The sequence below is a fragment of the Agelaius tricolor genome, unplaced genomic scaffold, assembly GCF_023055355.1.
Source record: "Agelaius tricolor isolate 1412-34295 unplaced genomic scaffold, bAgeTri1.0.p SCAF_14, whole genome shotgun sequence".
Lineage (NCBI taxonomy): Eukaryota > Metazoa > Chordata > Aves > Passeriformes > Icteridae > Agelaius > Agelaius tricolor.
Genome location: NW_027269274.1, coordinates 13,698,269 through 13,718,205, shown reverse-complemented (window position 1 = coordinate 13,718,205; position 19,937 = coordinate 13,698,269). Strand labels below are relative to the sequence as shown.

At 40.8% G+C, this 19,937-nt stretch overlaps 1 protein-coding gene across 2 annotated transcripts; it reads right to left on the bottom strand.

The window, feature by feature from the left end:
* Positions 1 to 467: 467 nt before the first annotated feature.
* SELENOK (selenoprotein K) lies at positions 468 to 2,784 on the bottom strand. Of its 2 annotated transcripts, none has more exons than XM_071439771.1 (4): positions 2,655 to 2,784; positions 2,028 to 2,118; positions 1,176 to 1,256; positions 468 to 564 (listed from the first exon to the last, which is right to left on the bottom strand). In XM_071439771.1, exons 1-4 carry the CDS (start codon positions 2,671 to 2,673, stop codon positions 468 to 470), a joined length of 288 nt encoding a protein of 95 aa, XP_071295872.1. In that variant the 5' UTR covers positions 2,674 to 2,784. The 2 variants fall into 2 exon arrangements, with proteins under 2 accessions (XP_071295872.1, XP_071295873.1); XM_071439772.1 differs by having other exon boundaries at positions 477 to 564.
* Between the last annotated feature and the right edge of the window lie 17,153 nt (positions 2,785 to 19,937).

The following is a 19,937-nucleotide window of genomic DNA, read 5'->3' as shown; positions in this document are numbered from 1 at the left end:
TGTAAAACAACAACTTTATCTTTTTCTTTCTTTTCTGTTGAGAAATATCAGCTTTAACCAAAACCCATCACATGTCATATAAGTATTAGAAATGCAAACAAAGCATCGTTTTCTAACAATCTGATCTTTAAATTAGCAGCCAAAAAAGATGAGAAGTTATTTATAACTTATCAGCTGTGCTCAAAAATCTTTGCTGCACTTTGTCCATCAACTTCTGTGCAATTAAAAGTGAAAGCCCACCATTCCTAAACCAAAATCCTTTTGAACATCCCTTCCCCCTGCTTTTTCTCCCCTTCACTGGAAGTATGTTTATTTCTTTTATTATTGAAAAATTTTGATTATTTTCCTGTTTTGGTAACTTGTGCAGCAGGAGGACAAAACGCTCCATTCTACCTTAACCCTGAATTAACACTGCTATTAAAAAAAAAACCTCAAACCCCTCAAAGCAGGATACAGCAGACTTGGAATTACCTTCCTCATCCACCTCCAGCCATTGGTGGTGGACTGGGGCCTCCACCCCAGTGATTTATTCGGCCCATCCTACGGCGAGGATTTGCTGGAGGCCTGAAAAGAAAGGAATTCTACCTTGATGAAACTTTTCAACATGAAATACAATAACTGTCTCTAAATGTCAGTAGTGGAAAAGTCTGAATCTCTAAAGTTGAGTTTCACCTGGAAAGCTGTAAGAAAACCCCAACCCCACTATCACAAAAATCCTCTCCTGTTTCATTACTGCTGTGTGATGTGAGAAGGCCACTGATGCTTTTACACAGATGCTTTTAGACTGATGCTTTTACACAGTCCTACAAAACACTTAGGCTGCAGTGTTCATAGAAATTACACCCCTTAACCAGTGTTTTACTTTAGGTAATGTAATGCAAGAAATGACTGCACTAATGCAAGTCAAATGCTGAGTACAAACATGTCTAAGAAAGTAAAATTTTAACAAAGACATATCTTGTCTCCTAGGCAGGCTTCAAAAATATTTTCAGAGTGCTTGTCTGTACTGCTATTGCAGCTGTCCAAAGCTGTGTATTGTTACCAACAATAGTGCAGATAACCATTTTAGCCTTCCTGCACAACCCAATTCAATGCAAATCACAACTGTAATCTACTCAGATTCATGTCACTTCACCAAGATAGGGGAAAAACTGGTGTGAATATGAAAAAAATACCCTCTTCCATCATGGTATCCTGAATAGGAGGAAGATGTGTAGCCTCTTCTTCTTAAATCTGGTTGAATAATGCTCTGGAAACTGAAAAATTAAAACAATGGTTAGGTGAATTGATAGCTGGTTATAGTTTTTGAATATTTTGATTGGAAGGTAAGAAATGGCTGAAAACCAGTAAGTAGTGTTCAGGAATGAACAGTGTATCCTCTCATGATCACTGTTGTTTAAATCTTGGCAGTTTGTCTCCTACATATGAAACTAAAATCTGAAATAATTCCAAATTACAGTGAAGCTTAAACTATAAAATCTAAATTATATTATATATTTTTAATTATAAATAATTATATATTTTAAATTATAAAATCTAATTTTCTTGGTAATATGCAAGAAATGCATAAAGTATAAACTTATAACTGAAATCACTAAGAACTGTTGAAAACACCACATGAACTTTGTGTTTGTTAACTGGCTTTGATTTGTGTTTACTGTGTGATTTTACATAGTCAGAATCTATTGTCACCAGTAGAAATTCTCCAAACAGCTTAATTATTTATATACAGCTAGTAGATGCTTTTTAACAAAAGTGTGTATTTTCTTTTCGCAGTATCAAAATAGATGAAATGTAAGAAAACTCATTTGAACTGCCAATAAGTTATAACCACTTTTCATGCAATTTTTGTTAAGTATACTGTGCTTAATAAACACAACCACATAGTTGTAGTAAAGCATTTATACATCTGGAATGCTAGAGAGTAAATATAATATTTTTATTGTTGCGTTACTGATAGCATTGTGTAACTTCCACCTCTGTCAAATCTAAAATGAAGCTCACCAAAAGAATTAACTTCTACTTACAACAGAACCACAAAATCTGCTATTGACCAAAAGAAATCTGTTATAGATGACAACCTCCAGGGAGCCCGACTCTGGTTATCCAAAACTTGTCCTGTAACATATTCAGATACAAGATGTTCAGTGTGTGACACTGAACAGTGCATTACACAAAACCAGATCTGCTAAGTCCAGAGTTTGCAGCTGGGACGGTGAAACTGCACTTCACGGCAGGGAGTTTCATTTTCTGCAGGGTACTGCCCAAGTACGTCAGCTAAAGGGGTCAGTACCGCCACAGGAGCTCTGTGTCCAGAAAACCCACACAAAGTACCGGGCAGAGTCTGATTCCCCGTAAGCGGTTCAAGTGCTGCCGTGTGACGCTCCCGGTGTCTGCAGCACGGACTTGGACTTGTCAAAGTCCCCAAATCCGCTTTAGAAGCAGACCAGGCTCGGCCACAGGCCGCAGGGCAGCGCGGGGTGACGCGACACCGGCAGCTGCCAGACCCTGCCCGGCTGTCCCGGCAGCGGCGGCGCTGGGGGCGGCGCTCCGCGCAGCGCAGCCCCGGTGCCCCCGGTCGGTGCCCAGCCCCGGCCCGGCCCCCCACCGCTGCAGTCACACACCGCGGCTGCCCCGGGCCCCCGGCCCCTCACCGTTCGAGATGTACACCATGGCTGCCCGCCGGCCCGGCCCCCGCCCCGCCCCTGCGCCTGCGCGGCCGCCGCGCGCATGGGCAGCGAGCGGTGACGGCGGCACCCGCGGAGGAGCGGCCCAGGGGCCGTGCCGGGCTCTTCGTCCCCTGGCCTCAGGGCACGGACGTGCAGCCCCTGAGATTAACGGAGTCCCGCTCAGGACCGCCTGTTATCCAGGGGTCCCTGCTGGAATGCTCTGCCTGGGGAGGTGGTGGAGTCACCATCCCTGGATGTGGCATTCGGTGCCATGGTTTAGTTGAGGTGTCAGGGAACAGGTTGGACTCGATGATCTTGAAGGTCTCTTCCAACCTTGTGATTCTGTGATTCTGTCAGCAGCCCCGTTACTAACGAGTTTTCCCTCGACACCCCGGATAATGAGGGGTCCCCCTGAACAGCCGCTGTTATTAACCAGGTTCCTCCCAGTGCCCCTGGTAACGAGGGATCCCCTCACAGTCCCGGCACCGGGACCCCTCAGCAGCCGCTGTTATTAACGAGGGGTCCCCTCACAGCCCCGGTACCGGGACCCCTCGGCAGCCGCTGTTATTAACGAGGGATCCCCTCACAGCCCCGGTACCGGGACCCCTCGGCAGCCGCTGTTATTAACGAGGGATCCCCTCACAGCCCCGGTACCGGGACCCCTCAGCAGCCGCTGTTATTAACGAGGGATCCCCTCACAGCCCCGGTACCGGGACCCCTCAGCAGCCGCTGTTATTAACGAGGGATCCCCTCACAGCCCCGGTACCGGGACCCCTCGGCAGCCGCTGTTATTAACGAGGGATCCCCTCACAGCCCCGGTACCGGGACCCCTCGGCAGCCGCTGTTATTAACGAGGGATCCCCTCACAGCCCCGGTACCGGGACCCCTCAGCAGCCGCTGTTATTAACGAGGGATCCCCTCACAGCCCCGGTACCGGGACCCCTCAGCAGCCGCTGTTATTAACGAGGGATCCCCTCACAGCCCCGGTACCGGGACCCCTCGGCAGCCGCTGTTATTAACGAGGGATCCCCTCACAGCCCCGGTACCGGGACCCCTCGGCAGCCGCGACGGAGCCGGCCTGAGGCAGGCGGTGCTCAGGGAACGGCTCCTCCCTCCGAGGAGGGCGGGTCTGGTTAAATTATTTATTAAATAAATAATATTATTATTTAAATAAATATTATTTTTTATTAAATAAAATAAATAATAATTTATCATTCCAGTGCTGTTGGAGCTTCTTTGCTGTGTTTAGTGATAGTAACAGGAGTTGGAATAGTCACGATTTCATAAAAACGCAGTGTTCCTAGTCGCCTCCTGCAGTAATGATAGAAGTACAACCAAGTGCAGAAATGAGTTAACATTTCTCTCCAAAGGGAACTTTTATGCCCTGTATTTAATGACAAGTATGTGGCTATGTACATTATATTTGTAGGAATGTTCAACCCTAAATTGACTATTTCTTTTAATTTATTTTATTTTTATAAAAACCTTGCTCTGCAAATATTGGCTAGCATTCCTTTTCTTGGAGAATACATGCTTGTAAAATTGGGGGTAACTATACAGCTTTATGGGCAAATTTAATATAATACCTTCTCTCTCTGAGTTTCTAAGCTGAACTAATAAAGAGGGGGTGTTTAATTCTGATGTGAAACAGCAATAAAAAGTTATGTAAAAACACTTGAATATTTCCTTTGCAACACCTGTATTTTCCTAATGATGATGAGGTAAAGTCCTTTGCTAAGAGGAGAATAACAGAAGAGTGTTTTCTGAAGGTGGACTTGTAATACAGCGTCTCTGACAGGGCAGCTGTCCCACAGTAAAGAAATTGCTTGCACCTGACAGGTGTTCATAAATGTTCGATGGCTGTGAATAAACTCTTGCAAACAACTGAAAGCAGCTAGCAAAGAAAAGTGTCTGTAACATGTAGGTGCACAGTTTGTGGTAATTGGGAGTGGGGCTGTGGCTGAGCCTCATCATCCCCAATGGGCTACAGCTGTGAGCAGCAGGTGAGCAGCATTGAGGGTAATGAGCCATGGGGTGCCCTGACCAACCAGCAAAGGGAGCAGAGGGCACACAGGTGCAGTGCATCGACAGGAGGGGATAAAAGGCTGGGCTAACAAAGGGGAGACCCCTAGCAGCCCCCTGAAGTTACTCTGTATGGGCAGGCAGCTGAAGCCCTCTGAAGAGGTAGGGTGTTACTGTGTGTGTGTTGGAGATTTCTGAACGTGCATGGGGATACTCTGTGTGGTGGCTTTCTTAACTGTGAGATATGCTGTGATGTTTGCTGTGACAGTAACAAGGTGTCTAAAATAAATGTTTATCGTGGTTGTAAGAGCTGGCTAATCTGCAACTCAATAGAAGGTGCAATGCAAAAGCATTTAGAAAATGGCGCTGCATAGTGTGAAATGGGCATAAACACAGGCAGTGTGTTAAATTAAGCCTGGAACACCACCTCTGTACCTTTTGCTTTCTAAATCACCAAACATCAGACAGAAAATCCCCAAACATCAAAGGTGGTTAATGAGTTCTTAATGTGCTGTATTTTTTGTTGTTGTTGTTTGTTTAGTTTTTTGTTATTTGTTTTTTGGTTTTTTCTCTTGGGGGAGAGGACTTTTTAAAGTAAAATAAAATGGGAGCTAGTCTTGGGTTTTTTTAATAACAATGATAAATAATGGTTCAGTGCTCTACGATTATATCAATAAAATGCAATTTTCCTCTGTGAAATGTACTTCTGGTGAATGAAACTAAAGAACTTTTAAAAAAATCCTTTAAAAATTGTGAGTACTGGTGTGTGTGTACACCTAACCATTTTATTTTTCCAAGAAGGGGTGTTCAGGTGCTTAACAATGGTAAAATCACCAACCACTGTATAAAGTGATAGATGAAAATGTCTGTGTTTGTAGCCAATGAAAATGAACTCACAAGCTGAGAGCAAAGTGAATCTGCTTATTGCAGAGTTAAGACAGTACTGGTACAATTAGTGTGAGAGTCTTGGTTCAGTCCTATGCACACAACCCCATTGCAGGCTGTAAAAAATCTGTTGGTCTGTTTTTTTGTTTTCTCAAAGTTTGCAGGCTTTGAAGAAACAGGCTGCCTTTCCTGTTCTTACATAGGGTATAATCCAAGTTCTTTCATACTTCCCAGGAGTTTTCTGCAGTGTCAGGCTTTGCTCTCTTCTTACAAGTGTTTATAACTGTTTTTAAAGCACTAATGTGTACATTTAGTATTAATTTATTGCTACATTTAACTTTTAGATGTTAAAATGTGACATTTATAAGCCAGGGTTAAAAAACAATGGTAGCATTGCATTATCAACCTGATTATGTCTTGGCCAGTCCCTGGGTGGGTAGAGAGGAGCAATGGGAGGAGCTCTCCCTGTGCAGCTCAGTTTGTGGTGGAGCTGGCTCGGCAGCTGTGCCATGAGTGTGGTGGGAATTCCAATCCTGGGAGTGCCAGGGCCCTGTGTCCCCCTCAGCCCCACCTTGGCTTCCACCTTTGGGGCTGGCAGGTTCAGAGGATCAAGGGGCTGTGCACCTGTGCTTAAAGAACAGAGGCATTTGGAGAGTCAGCAGCAGAAATGCAAACCAGCTGGGTGTCCTTGTGAGGGTGGCTGCTGTGAGCAGAAGTGTGTAAGAGCTAAAAGTTACCAACTGTGCTGCTTGGAAGCTGGGGAGCTGTGATTATTTGGCAACAGGCCAAGGAAATGTTTGTGAAATGCCATGAAAAAGTAGTGTGGGCTGTACATGTGGACAAGCAAGTGAAAAAGAACAATGTTTTTTACAGTTACCTTTTTTAATGCCTTCTGAACTCTTAAGGGGGTTCCTTCTGTTTTGTGATTGTTTAGGGTTTTTTTTGCACTCTGTTCTAGGTGTAGGTTTGTATATTTTGATTCCTTGTGAACTGTGTTTTGTACTGATACCTAAGTACCCATGTCTGGTACTGTCCTTTAGCAATGTTTTCTATTATTTTAGAATTTTAAAATTATTACTGTCCTTTAGCAATGTTTTCTATTTCTTCATGAAAAGTAAGAAAACCACAGGTCAGCTATTTTTATAGCATTTTCTATATTGAGGGATGATCTTTTAGTTGTGGTGCAAGAGAACCTGAAAATGGTGTGCACAAAGTGGTGATACAGCATGAGCAGAAACTTGACCCTGCCCTGAACAGGATTTGCAATATATACTGGTCACATTTAATAGCAGAAGTAGAGAAAGCACTTTTTTTTTCTTGCTATAGTCACATAGTGATTATCAAGTTGCACCAGCATACAATTAAAATGGAAGCATTCAAAACTTAACTTGGACTTGAATTATTCATAAAAGAGCTGATTGTTATGTAGTATTTGTTTTATGCACACAAAATTAATACTGTATGTCTTAGAATGGGAAGGTCTTCTGAATTCCACATTACAAATATAGAATGTTTATTGCAGCATAAACACAACACTCAGTGGATATTTCACAGGATTTGATTTATTAACTGCTTTTATAAGAAAAATTTAAATAACTTGCTGTTTGTGGAAGAGTAGAATTTACCTGTTCAGGTAGATTCAACTTTTGAATAATTGATTGGAGACCTAATTATTTTTATTCTTTGGGGCTCCAGATAAAGCATGTACTTTCATGTGTTGTGGGCTCTCTTTAACTGAGAGCCCACAATGCCTGAAAATATCCTGTACAGATTTCACCTGGAAGATAGAATTTGCAAAATCAGCATCTCTGATCCTGGCATAAAATCAGGTCAAGTGCATAAGCACATAATGCTGTGGACAATTTTTCCCCTGGTTGGACAGAAACTAGATGTTGTACTAAAAGAATTTGTCTGCCAAGTGTTTGTTTATACAATTTCTTGAGATCTGAATAACAGATTTGTGAGAAATGGTTGCTCACTTTTCATAATTTAGAAGGGTTTATTAAACCTTATCAAAAATACAACAGAAAACTGAATAGAGAAAAAGGTTACTGTGCTGGGAGCAAAGGATTTCCCCTCCCATGTGCTCACCTACACAATGGAGGTTCTGCCTTTTAACCCCTCCCAAAGTTCTCTCCATCGAGCCCTTCTTCTCTGTCCAGTGTAGAGATCTTTTCCTCAAATCCTGATTGGAGGTCAGATGTCACCATAGCGCCGAGCTGGCCCTCCCTGATGTCCTGACCCTGACTGTCTCTTGATAACTGTGTGAGGGGGTAAAACATAACTATAAATCCATAAAAAATTTCTTACCCTATAGACATGATATCTGTCTGTTAATTGTGTGAGTCAATCATCACATTACTCATCTATCACACTTTAGTTGAAAATTTTTACAGTTTAGAGTTTGAAAGCACATACGTGCTGCAAGAATGCCAAAGGACTGCCTTGTGCTTTTGTACTTCTTTAGATAACAGCACATCCTCATGTACAGAAAGCCATAACTGTCTGTGTGTGTTATGTATCCTTCTTAACGACACAGACTTAACCTGAACTAGAATGAAATTGGAGGTCACCAATTTAAAGTTGTATGAGAGTCTAGGAAGAGACTTCCCTGCTCTAGGCAGAGTGAGTATTTAATGTTGAGGCAGCGAAAGAGCAGGTTCAGTCCCTGCTGGAAGTACCAGAGCGAGGAAATGCCCGGGGTTCGGGCATGGGGATGCCTGCAGTGTCCATGGGGTGGCAGCGCGGGTGTGACGGATGGGACCTGCCTCGTTCAGAGCTCTCTGCGCCTTCGGCACGGCACAGCTGGATCCTCCTTTACAGAAACGTCCTCACTCCGCTGCCGCTTGGCACTTTGTCACGCAAAAATGGCAAATTCTGCCCGCGTCGAGGAGTGGTGTCGGCTACACGGATTTAGAATTTGTTAGAAGTTTCATGTAGGCAGTGTTTTGGGTAAAGTGGGAGAAATGCTTGTATATTTACACATAATTTTATCGATGGGAATCATTGGGGGGGTTTTTTGTTTGTGGTTTTGTTGGCTTTTTTTCCTTTTTTTCCTCCAACTCTGCATACTTCCCCCAATTAGTGGAATAGCAAATTTCCTTTTTTGTTAGTGGAACAATTGGCTTTTTGGTTTTTTGTTGAAATGAAAAAAAGGTGAACATAAATGAATGTAATAGTGACCTTTTGAAATATAGCAGATAGCAAAAATAATGATTGTGACATGGGTCAACTGCAAATAAAAATCAAGTCCTCAAACCTATGTGGTAAATTAATGGCAAAGCCTGAAATAGAACTGCCCTTCTTACTCTCCTACTTCTGTAGTTTCTTGAGGATATACTTGCATCTGTCAGGTAGAGGAAGCAAAAGCAGTCTCAGACTCTGTCAGTGTTTTGGTTTAAGGCAAATATCCTTTGTCTTGTTATGCTTTCTGCTAGTGCATGTGAATTTGGTTTTTCCTGTACCTGATGAGTCTGGATTGTGAATGTGCACACACAGAGTGCCCACCTTGGCATGTTTTTCTTCTTTTTCTGAATTCTTTAAAAATATTTGGCTTTCTTAGGAAAAGTAAAATTCCACACAATGAAATTTGAAGAATAAGTGTTCACATTATGGATTATCCTTTTCCACTGCTGTTCCTTTATTTTAAAATCCTCTTTGTAAAGGTAGCTTGTAAGCACACCTACAGATTTCATATAGTTGTTGCCACCTCCTAGATTTTACTTTTTGGTACTAGCAATGATGTTATTATGCTGTTGTGGTATCTTTAGAAATGAAAAGGAATGATTAACCAGGGAAATGGATTTGTTAAGACAGATGTGAATGTTGCCTTTTTTGCCAGACTCTTTAGCCCACAGACCAGGGCAGTGCATCAGCTACAGGTGACCCTGTGGTTCAGCTGATGTCAGAGTCTTCTACTGTGATTTTGGTCTTATCTGCACACAAAAATTTGCTTGTATTGGTTTGTTTAGCACGATAGTACTAGAAAATCAGGGAGAGATGCTCTAAAGACTGAAAAGATAAATATTTGAAGGGGAAAATGGCATCTCAAAATGCTGAAGAGTGGTTTAAATGCCAGACATTATCATATCTAAGTAAACCTGGTCTCTCCTTCAAAAGGTTTTACATTGAATGTGTTCTCTGGGGCCTGCTAGGGCATATAGTGTATTTCTGTTATCTGTAAAAGCTGTCTTAATTGTTTGGCATACATTAGACTGTCTGTTTTTGGTGATAGCTTGGTTGTGAATTTACTCAAAGGAGGGGAAAAAAGCTTTAGTTCACTGGTGCTGTGGAGCTGCTTGTGGATAGCTGGAACATTCTTATCAGCCACCTGGTGGGACAGGTATGGGCTGTTTGACTGAGGAAACTCCTGCATGAAAAGTGGGAAAGGAAGCTGGGAAGACTTGCTTTCCAGCCAGGTGCTACTGTTTGTCATTTATCTTTATTTTTGTGTCTGAGGCAATTACAGCACAAAATAGATACTGGAGTCCTCTGGCCTCACTGATGTGATATTGCTGAAAATATGTGCAGCTGGGATTTCCCTGTGCTGTTTCCTGCTGGATGTGCAGGGGTTGCATTTACACTGATGACTGAGTGAGTAGAAGTGTTTCTTCTTGATTCATATTTGCTTTGCTGTGTGTTTGGAGCTTTGTGTCTGCATTTGGAGCCTTTTAATGGGCACTTGAGTGTGCCATTGCTGTGCCAGGAGTGGATTCCCCTGATGAAGCAAGGCTGAGATTGCCCAGCAGCTGGAGCTTCCCTGCAGTGTGGGCACAGAGTGATCAGCTCTGCTCACGTGCTGTGCACGCTGAGCACTGGCAGCTGGCAAAGACACTGTGTGGATAAGCAGTTCTGCAATCAACAGATCTCAGCAAATGAAACCCTGTTTTTTCCTTTCTGTGCAGCAGTAATGGCCAGCAGTTTCCTAATGGCCAGCAGTTTCCGTGTCAGTGGAAATGGTACAAAACCGTATATGACAAGATTAACATAAATTTTGAGAATTTCACTTAGTGCATTGCAAAGGGTGATGCAAATAAGGTGGCAAATTGAACAAGGCTCTAGCTATGGCTAGAGGCATCTCTGATACTTGATATACCCTTTTAGCTGTTAAACTTTCTTCAACTGCTTCAGACTTAACTGCCAAGGTAAAAATAGCACCTGGGGTACTTGGCAGAAGTAGGTGGATGAAGCCAATCCATAATCTATTTGGTGTTCTAAAGAGCTTGTATGGTTCTGTTGTATTAGTATCAATTTTTTGTCTTCCAAAAATTTCTTACTTTAATGTTTGTGCAATCAAAACACCTTTGAGTGGGTACAAACAGTGTAGGGATTTTAAAAGCACGTAGTTGTTGAAGGTGGGGTGGACTCACACTGGAGAAGTTCCTGCAGGACTGTATCCCATGTGAGGGACCCCAGGCTGGAGGAGGGGAAGGGCTCTGAGCAGTGGCTGAAACAGTGTGTGATGAACTGACCAGCAGCCCCATGCCCTGTCTCCCTGTGCTGCTGGGGAGAGCAGACAGAGCTTGGGAAGGAGAGGGGAGTAGTAGGAAGGTAGTTTTAAGATTTATTTTGCTTCTCTTTATCCTACTCTGATTTTGCAAGTAATAAATTCAGTTAATATCCCCAGTTCAAAACTGTTTTGCCTGTGATGGTATTTAGTGAGTAATCTCTCTCCTGGACCTTAACCCATGAACCTTTCATTATATTTTCTCTTCCTGTCCAGCTGTGGAGTGATAAAGTGGCTGTGGTGGGTGCCTGGTGTCCCACCCACCACCCAGAGTTAACTGGAGAAGTGTTATCTAATATCTGGTTGTGGAGCACAGACCTCCTCCCAGGTTTAGCTTTTGTGCAAAAATCACATTTGCTTCTGTCATTATCACATGATAGAGGACCCTAAAGATTCTAAGATACAGGTGACACTCTTTATTATCCTATTTACTGCATTTCCCATCTTTTTCTTATTTAATGCAATCCACTGCATTATACCTCACAATCTAGAACATAATGTACATGGGCTCTGTGCTATCAGAGGCAGAACTAGCCCCCAGTAAGAAATTGAATATCAACTTCAATATTTTTTTGTTCATTTTCATCAGATGACAGATTTTAGATGAAAAAACCATGGTTTCAGTTCTTTACAGTCATATTGTCACGACTTTAAATAGTCATCTTTTTATGCCTGACTTAAATGGATTTCAAATTCAGAAGGATTTTCAGTAACTTCTTTATGTTTAAAATTAATTGCAATTGAATTATCATGTGTTTTGTGCTTAAGGAAGCAGAAAAGCCTACCTGTAAAGAATTCTAAAGTGCTAATTTTATTCATCAATAACTATGGTAGAAATTAAAGTTCTCCAGCAATCCAGTCAGCATGAAGCTGAACTTCAGTGGTACAGAAAAAGAATGCAAGCCAGACTAAGTAATGACATGATAAAGTTTCTTGTTGAGTTCTCCCATAAAGTAATATGTTGAATTCTAATTACTGCATTAAAAAAAGGTCTTATAGTAGTATTGAAGAAGATGGTAAAAGTTGATTTCTTTTAGAAACAAAAGGCAGTGATAGATTGGTGGTGTCTGAAAAAAAAATGAGGGAGTTGAAATATATAAACATGTAAATGGATTAAGCAGTGGAAAGTTTTTCATTCTTTGGTAACAGAAATATTTGATGACAGTGAAAATTAGTGGGTGGTAACTGTATGTTTATGGTCTTGTGACAGAAAAGCACTTCCATGAGGAAGGAGGTTGTTCTTCCCACAAAAAAACCTGCAGAGTCAGACTGTTTTTCTTGAGACTTTGAAATCAAGCATTTTAGATCTTATGCTTTCATAGTAGGATGCTCACATTCTAGTCTGCTGTCAAAACTCAATTTCTTTTTGGAGAAAGTAGAGGTGAGTTTAAGGAAAGACATTTTTTCCTTAGGCATTGGATTCCTTCAGTCTTCTTGCTGTTGGACAAAAGAAAATAATCTGTGACAATCAAAAGGAGTTGCATGCTTTTGACTGAGAATAGTGTTTAAATTTGTGCTTTAAAACCAGTCAGGTATATAAGCAATCACCTCTGATTCTCCAAGCAGTAGGAATTAAGCTGAGATGTTTGACTAAGGAGCTTATTCTCATATTTATCTCAGCTGGTATCTCCTGAGCTTTTCTTTGAAGTGTTTGACAGCAGGTACTGGAAAGAGCTACAGCAAAGCGTTTGATGCCTGGAACTCCTTTCAGAGACTTTCCAGTCATCCCTGCTGCCTCCTGCTGTGGATCTGCAACCTTTCCATGGATATTAGAAGCAGCCATTGGGCTGCAAGATTTGCTTCTCTCCCTTTGTGTTCCAGCTGCATGTCTCCCATCATTAACAGAGGTTTTCAGTCTGTCTTGGCAGGGTTTCTCTAACTCATTCCTAAGGCAAGACAATCCTGTCCTGCACTGTCCCACTGTGTGACATGATTTTGTAGAGAACCAGTGAGCATCACTTGATTGTGAGGATGAAGTCAGGCACCAGCGTGAAAACACAAGGATTTTAACAAGCAGGCCTTCCTTATGAAGGGTGTAACCAAACCCAACCTACTGCAGCCCAGTTGCTTTGGCAGCAGTTATCTCCTGAACCTCTCTAAGTGATGCTGGACATCACCTGTGTAATGCTTTAGGTGAGTGGCACTGGTGGAGAAGGTGCTCCTGAGCATTTCCCAGCTGCACCATGACCCTGTGACCCAGCACAGCACACGAAGTCCCCAACAGGTCCCAGGGCAGAGGGGCTCAGTGTCCAGCTCTTCAGGTGGCTGCCAGAGGGAAGGACAAGGATGCCAGGCTTGAGGCCACTGCTTTTGTTTGTTGTGCAGCAAATCTGCAGGTGTGTGGCAGCAAGGTAAGGAGACAGTTGGTGAGGAATTTCTGTGTTTAATTGGCTCTTTGCTTTTGAAGACCTATCCTGCACCCTTCAAGCCTTTCATAATTTTAAGTCATTAAGGAGAGACAGAAAGTGTAAAGATTGTTTCTCTGGGTTCATACTCTCACCCTGTACCATAATCATTTATGTTACAAGGCTTTCTTCCAGGCTGTTAGCCAGGTACTCCAATCTCTGTAGACTTAATCAAAGAAATGACAGCTAAAATAGTGTGAGAGAAGCTTCCAAAAAATTGAACTCACAGCAGACTACAATGCTTTATTAGGCTGATAGACTTTAGAAGGTGCTTGTTTCCAGATTCCCCCCTTTAAGCTGTTCAAAACATACTCCTGAGAGCAAGCTGAAAAAAAAACATCAATGGAGAGCAGTTTTGGCTATCACTTTGTTTCCTGCTGCAATGTGACTGATCCCATCAGAGTTCACTTGTTCAATGCTGAGAGGCAGAATGCAGGTTCTGGAACCATGGGCTGTATTTTGTCAGGTTGCTTTCTTTTGTCAATTACAGCTGTTTTGAAGAGACAGAAACTTCACTAATAGCCTAAAGTTCCTTCTGTTACTTTGGGTTAGTAGCTTTCCATGCATGGAAAACTGATGCTATTGCCTTCAAATTTGAGCTGTGTTTCATTGCTTGACAGCATCATGTGTTGATTTTGAGATTTTTTTTTTCCTCTCAAGACTTATTTTCTAAATCTCTTTTTCAGATGACACCTGACTACATGAATAATTTTTTTAAATAAAAATTTAATAGTAGCTTATGAAATCTTTGCTTTTGTATTGAAATGTCATAATTGGACAGTAAATTACCTAATTTGCATAAAACTCACAGATTCTTGATAACTCCTGACAGCATGTGTCCTTTGGGAACACAAATGCAGAGATTGCTTCTGAGTGTTTTCTTACAAACAATACAAAATGTGGGGGTCTCTCCCAATGGGTAAATTATTTATAATTGTTCTGTACCTTCCTTGAACCTTTCCTTCAGCAGTTTCTGGTCCATTTAGAAATGCTGCAGTGCTAACATATCCAGTGGGTGAACACATCCAGCATTTGGGTACCCAGAGAGTGATGTGCCTGCAAAGTGATTAAGCACAGAGGAGTAATTTATTATTAAACTTATATATAAGAAAAACTGTAAGACAACTTCTTCCTTTTAGCTTCTGAAGCCATTATTTGAATCTCTTAATATCTCAGTCTTTTTCTGGTCATTCTTTCTTTTTGATGGACTTGAGGCAACTCAATATTTTTACAGACAGAAGACAGTGTGCAGACTTCAAGATGTGAGTGCATTTCAAGATCTGAGTTTTTGACCACAGCATTCTTCACTCCCTTTCCATTAACTTTCTTAGGTTTATATTACAATTTTCATTGTTGCTATCAGTGAAATACCTATAGTCAGCTCAAGCTATGTCTAAAATAAAGACAGAATATTTAACTACACCGCGTTTTTTAATTTAAGCATGAAACTGAATAAACTTGAAAAACCAGTTCCCTTAATAAGAATAATCAATTACATTTTCCTTTCTGCCACATGGCCAGACATGCAGAATGATTCTTTCCACCTGGGTTCCTCATGTCATTTGAAAAGCCAGAATTAAAAGGGACAGAACAGGGATTGCAGCCCTCCCCATGTCATTACATAAACTTTCCCTCTGTGCAGCTGGTACACCAAAACTGCTTCAGAACAGACTCAACCGATCTCAACTGTGAGAACAAAAGAATTTTAATTCTATATTGTGATTTTTGTCCTAGAGAGTTAGTATTAATATTATTGTGGGGACCCATAATCACCTCAGTGCAATGTAAAAAGAACCTATGTATTTTTTTAAGTTTTGTGGGTGTTTTTCCCCCTCCCTCTTGCTGCCTTCCCTGAACCTGCCATCCCCTGGCAGTGAAGTGTAGATCTCCTTTTTGCAATATGTGACCTGTAATAAGAAAAACCCTGAAAATGATGCACTTACTCTCATCTCAGCAATTAATTTCTTCAGTATTTTATGGCATCTATACAGCCACTGGTAAGTTCAAAACAGTTGGGATAAGCAGAAATTAGAGGAAGTGTATAAATAAGCAATTAAATATAGAATCAAGGGAGAAAAGTGTTTTCTGGGCAAGTGAGTTTTATGCATGAGCTGCAGCTATTTTTCTCCTTGCTGAGAAAACTCAGGTCATCTCCAGGGGTCTGAAGACTCTCCCTAGGAAGGAAATGTCTTGGTGGCTGTTTCTGTCACACTGTGTTGTGGCTCCTACCTGCTAGAACAAGGCAGAAATGTCTCTCTCTAGGCTCAAGAGTTACTGCATGTGTTGTGCACCAAGAGTTTTCACAACCTGTGTTCTGAAGCCAGTTTAATTTTACTGATTCATTCATCTTCATGTTTAGTCTTTACAGAGCCTCTTAAGCTTGGTCAGTCCTTTATCAGAATTTATTGTATTTGACATCATGTGGGTCTTTGAGGTCCTAGGCCTGCTGTGACTCTGCAAAATTCCTACAGATTGTTGCTAATTTTTTTGGCAGGAGCTTTCATTTTCTTTGCATATTGATACACTGCTCCTCTCTCATAGAACTGGTGCAGCATTTTGTTGTAAAATGTTGTTGTAAATCACTTTTATGTTTTAAAACGTCTTTGCAAGGTGGTGGAATGACTTAGCAGAAAATATTGCAATTGCTGACAGCAGATTCTTTCCCTTAAGAGATAATGCTTGCAAAAAAAAAAAAAAGATAGTGTAAGCAGAAAAAAATCTGGAAGTCTCATTGTCCACTTTGGTTCCATGACCTTGGATGTAATCAGAAGATTTCTCAGCTTTGTTGCTCAAGCAATGTGTACATGGTCATATACACAAACTTGACTAATTTTATGGAAGAGGTGAAATTATCTAATCTAGGAGCTTGAAATGAAAGGTAACTAAATTGATTTTCTTTTCCTAAGAAGTTTTTATTAAAAATTGACCTCTCTGAGATGTGAACAAATACAGACTCTTAATTTTTTATGTTAGTTCCATCTACTAAGATAAAAAGAAAATCAGGATTTTGGTTTTTTCCCCCCTGAAAACCTTTATCTAATTCAAAAGGTATGAGTACTGCCTTTATTCTACAAGGTTATTTGATTAATAATAATATCTATTTCACTAGTGAGTATAGTCCCTAGATGTTTTTGAATGAAAATAGGACTTTTTAATCTGACTGTATTCATTGTATCATGGGAAATACTATTCCAGTTATTTCTCATTCTCTTTTGTCAATGAATCTATTTTAAATGTCTGATGCCTGTGATAGCAGTTATATGAATTCTGATTTTTGTAACACACATCCTGTTTTATTTTTCTTTATTTTATTGTTGTTAATCAATCAGATCCATTATGTGTTTTGTAGCATCCTGACTTAGTTCATGTCTTTCTTTCCATGTCTGTCTTTTCTATTGATTGCACAGGAGTGAAGAATACAGTGTGACAGTGCTGTTTAATTTTTTTTTCCTTCAGTCTACTCATTCCTTGTTTCTGGGCCTGTGGAGGAATGGTGGGAGCTCTAGTGCATTGCTGGCTGTTCTGAGGGGCAGTGAATTAATTGATGTACTTAGACTGTGAGGCTGTAGGAAGAAGAGCCCCAGCCCAGGCTGTTCAGGTGGCTGTGGGCAGCGTGAGGCTGCAGGGGCACAGTGCAGATACTCTTCAACACCTTGAAACTTCTCGGGGAAAAAAGGCTCTGCCAACTTCCCAACCCCAGGCAGGCCTGAGGTTACTTTTTGGGGAATGGCTGTTGGTGCTTTCTGACAAATCCAGTTCCTTCCTGGTGATTTTTTTCAGGAAAGGGAAGAGTACACGTACTTAAAGCTGAGTGCCAATCATCTTAGGGCAGTAGCACCAGATGACATTCTCTCTCCTCTTCTCACCCTTTTATCCTCAAACTGGTAATGGCCTTTGACAAGCATTGCTGTGATTAAGTAAAGAGACAGATTGCCTTGTTAAAGGTACTTCACAGAGTAGGGAAAAAATACTTTGAAGACTGCTTAGATTAATAATTCATAGTTAGCTGATGTAGCAGGACAAACAAAGTACACTCAAAGTTCCAGTTACCTGGAGATCATGAATGTCACTGCATCCTTAACATAATGGACAAGATGCTGCTTCAGGACTTCAGGGACAATGTATTCATTGTTCTCCACTTTGTCCAATGTGGCAATTAATGTGATTAAGCTAGCGCCAAATCTGTTTTAAATACTGCTGCACTGGGTCGTTAACTTTAACACTGTCATCTTGTTCTCCCTTGGTGCATTTGCCTTATTTAAGGGAGGTACTAATGCCTTGCATTCACTTGAATCAAGAATATATTAATGTTTCTCTAGTTCTCAAGATATTACTCAGTGTTCATGTATTAAGAATTATATTGGACTAATAGGTGAAAAAAAATCCAGCCCTATATCCCTTAGCCACTTGAAACTCCCACTGGCATAGTAGCAAGTGGTTTTATACCCATAATTTGCAAACCTGTTGGTGTTTAGCCAGTTGTATGTACTGGTTTTATCTTTTTATCTTTGATCTTCAAGACTGCCTAGAATAAAAGAAAACTGGATCTGTTAATAGCCTTATAAAGGACATGATGCAGTTCAGTTAAGAGTGAATTACCAGGTAATTCTCAAGCAGTTTCTTTTATTCAAAAGATCCATTGAGCCATGCTGGATTTTCTAGGGAGCACTGTTGGGATTGGCTGGACACTGCTGCAAGGGCTGTCTGAAGATGTAGGCAGTAGGTCTAGACAGCAGTGATGTTGCTTTTACAAATAACTTAAATAGAGGCAAAAACTGCATATTAAACTGGTCTGGTTTGGAAAATCAACTTATGTTTAAAAGAGTCCCAGTGAATGGAGTGATATGCATACAGCAGAAACTTGAACAAAGGTTTCTGGTGTCAGTTACACAGCCATGAATCCACAGAAATGCTTAGGCAGCAATTGGTGCAGGTGGCTTCTAATCTTTGTCTGAAACTTCTCATATAGTTGAAACAATGAAGTGATTTAATATCACATATAATGGTATCTCTGTACTAGAAACTTAATGTAACAAAAGAAGAAAGGAGTGCATTGATTTTTTTTTTAAATTAAAGATATCAGTCTATCACTGCTCTTATTGTTCACATGTGGGAGCAAGGGTAAGAAAAATGTCTAAAATAAATTCTTATTATATATTTTTCATGTGTTTGACTTTAGGAGAATGAGTCCCTGGCCTTGAGCTTAGAGTGAAGAGGAAATGCACTTGTGTGGGTCTGTGTCTGAGAAAATTCCTAGAGAGGCATGGAATACACAAATGTGTCTGCTAGTGAATCTCAGACATGCTCTTCAAATGTTCATGTTGCTTTACTTGGGAGAGTTTTGAAAGGAGTTAGATATTAAATTGCAGACATGTGTTCACCAACATGTGAAAGTGATATGTGAAATTCTGTTAGGAGCTAGAGTGGAAATTGATCTGTGAACTCAGTTTCAGTGACATTAAATACATTCACAACTTAGGGTGCACAGTTCCATGTGCAGGAAAGCACGCAGTTGTCCAAGGGCTTGTGTACCTAGGAACAATCACTGACTTAAGGTAACTTCACTGAATAAAGTTAAGACCTGCATAAGTGAGATTTGTACCATATTGAATACAAGAGGGGGCTCTCATCAAAGTGTAGATGTGAAACTGTTTATTTTTACTTCTGTGGCTACTTTTTAAAGATGTATAGCCTTCTCTGAAGTACAGAAAGCACTCAGATCTCCTTGTGGAACAGGCAATGCTGTGTTATTATGGACCAATCTATATGAACAGCTACATGTCTCTAATTATGCTTGCTTTTAACCTCTTCCTTGATTTTTTTTTTCTTCTGAGTTCTTGTAGTTTTCAAAACAACTCAGTGTTTTGCAGTGTGACCTGAAAGATTAGAATTAAATGTATAGAAACCTGCTGCTATAGTGCTAGTAAAGAATGTAGTGGATCCCATCTCCCTCATGTATAGCAGGAGCTGTGCTGTGTTAATTAGCTCTTTTCATAGCTGCATCATTTCCTAAAAAAAAAAATAAAAATTGGAGAATTGGTTGTGGCTGTGAATAGAAGTTAACTTCTTCACTTTGAGCCCTGGTACATGCCATAAACTGAATTACCTCTAATAGCCCTTCTGTTCCAAATTTGTGAATTTTTTTGTCTCAGCAGCCTTTGAAAGCATATGTCTGCAGCACTTTGTATCTTGAAATAAACTGAGGGAACTTTCACACTACTGTAGAATCATCTGACTTGATAAGTACCAAGGAAGATGGAGTTTTTTCTTGTGCACTAGCCAGATGGATCCCACAGATTCCCCACTGCACAGTCTGGTCCATACTCTTGGCAAGAGTTTCTAATGTACATCTGAGCTTCATTGTTTCATTTGTGGTGACCTTCACTAGTTAATGATTTTCAAGTATGTAACCAACTACCTGGTTTTCTCTCTTCTTTTTTTTATTCAATA

Bases quoted from the DNA above. Each gene is read 5' to 3' on its own strand.
- SELENOK (XM_071439772.1), bottom strand. The intron at 1,257-2,027 runs GTAAGTAGAAGT...TTAATTTTTCAG, and splicing joins GCAGATTTTGTGGTTCTGTT to TTTCCAGAGCATTATTCAAC. The intron at 565-1,175 runs GTATTTTTTTCA...CTTTCTTTTCAG, and splicing joins GGATACCATGATGGAAGAGG to GCCTCCAGCAAATCCTCGCC.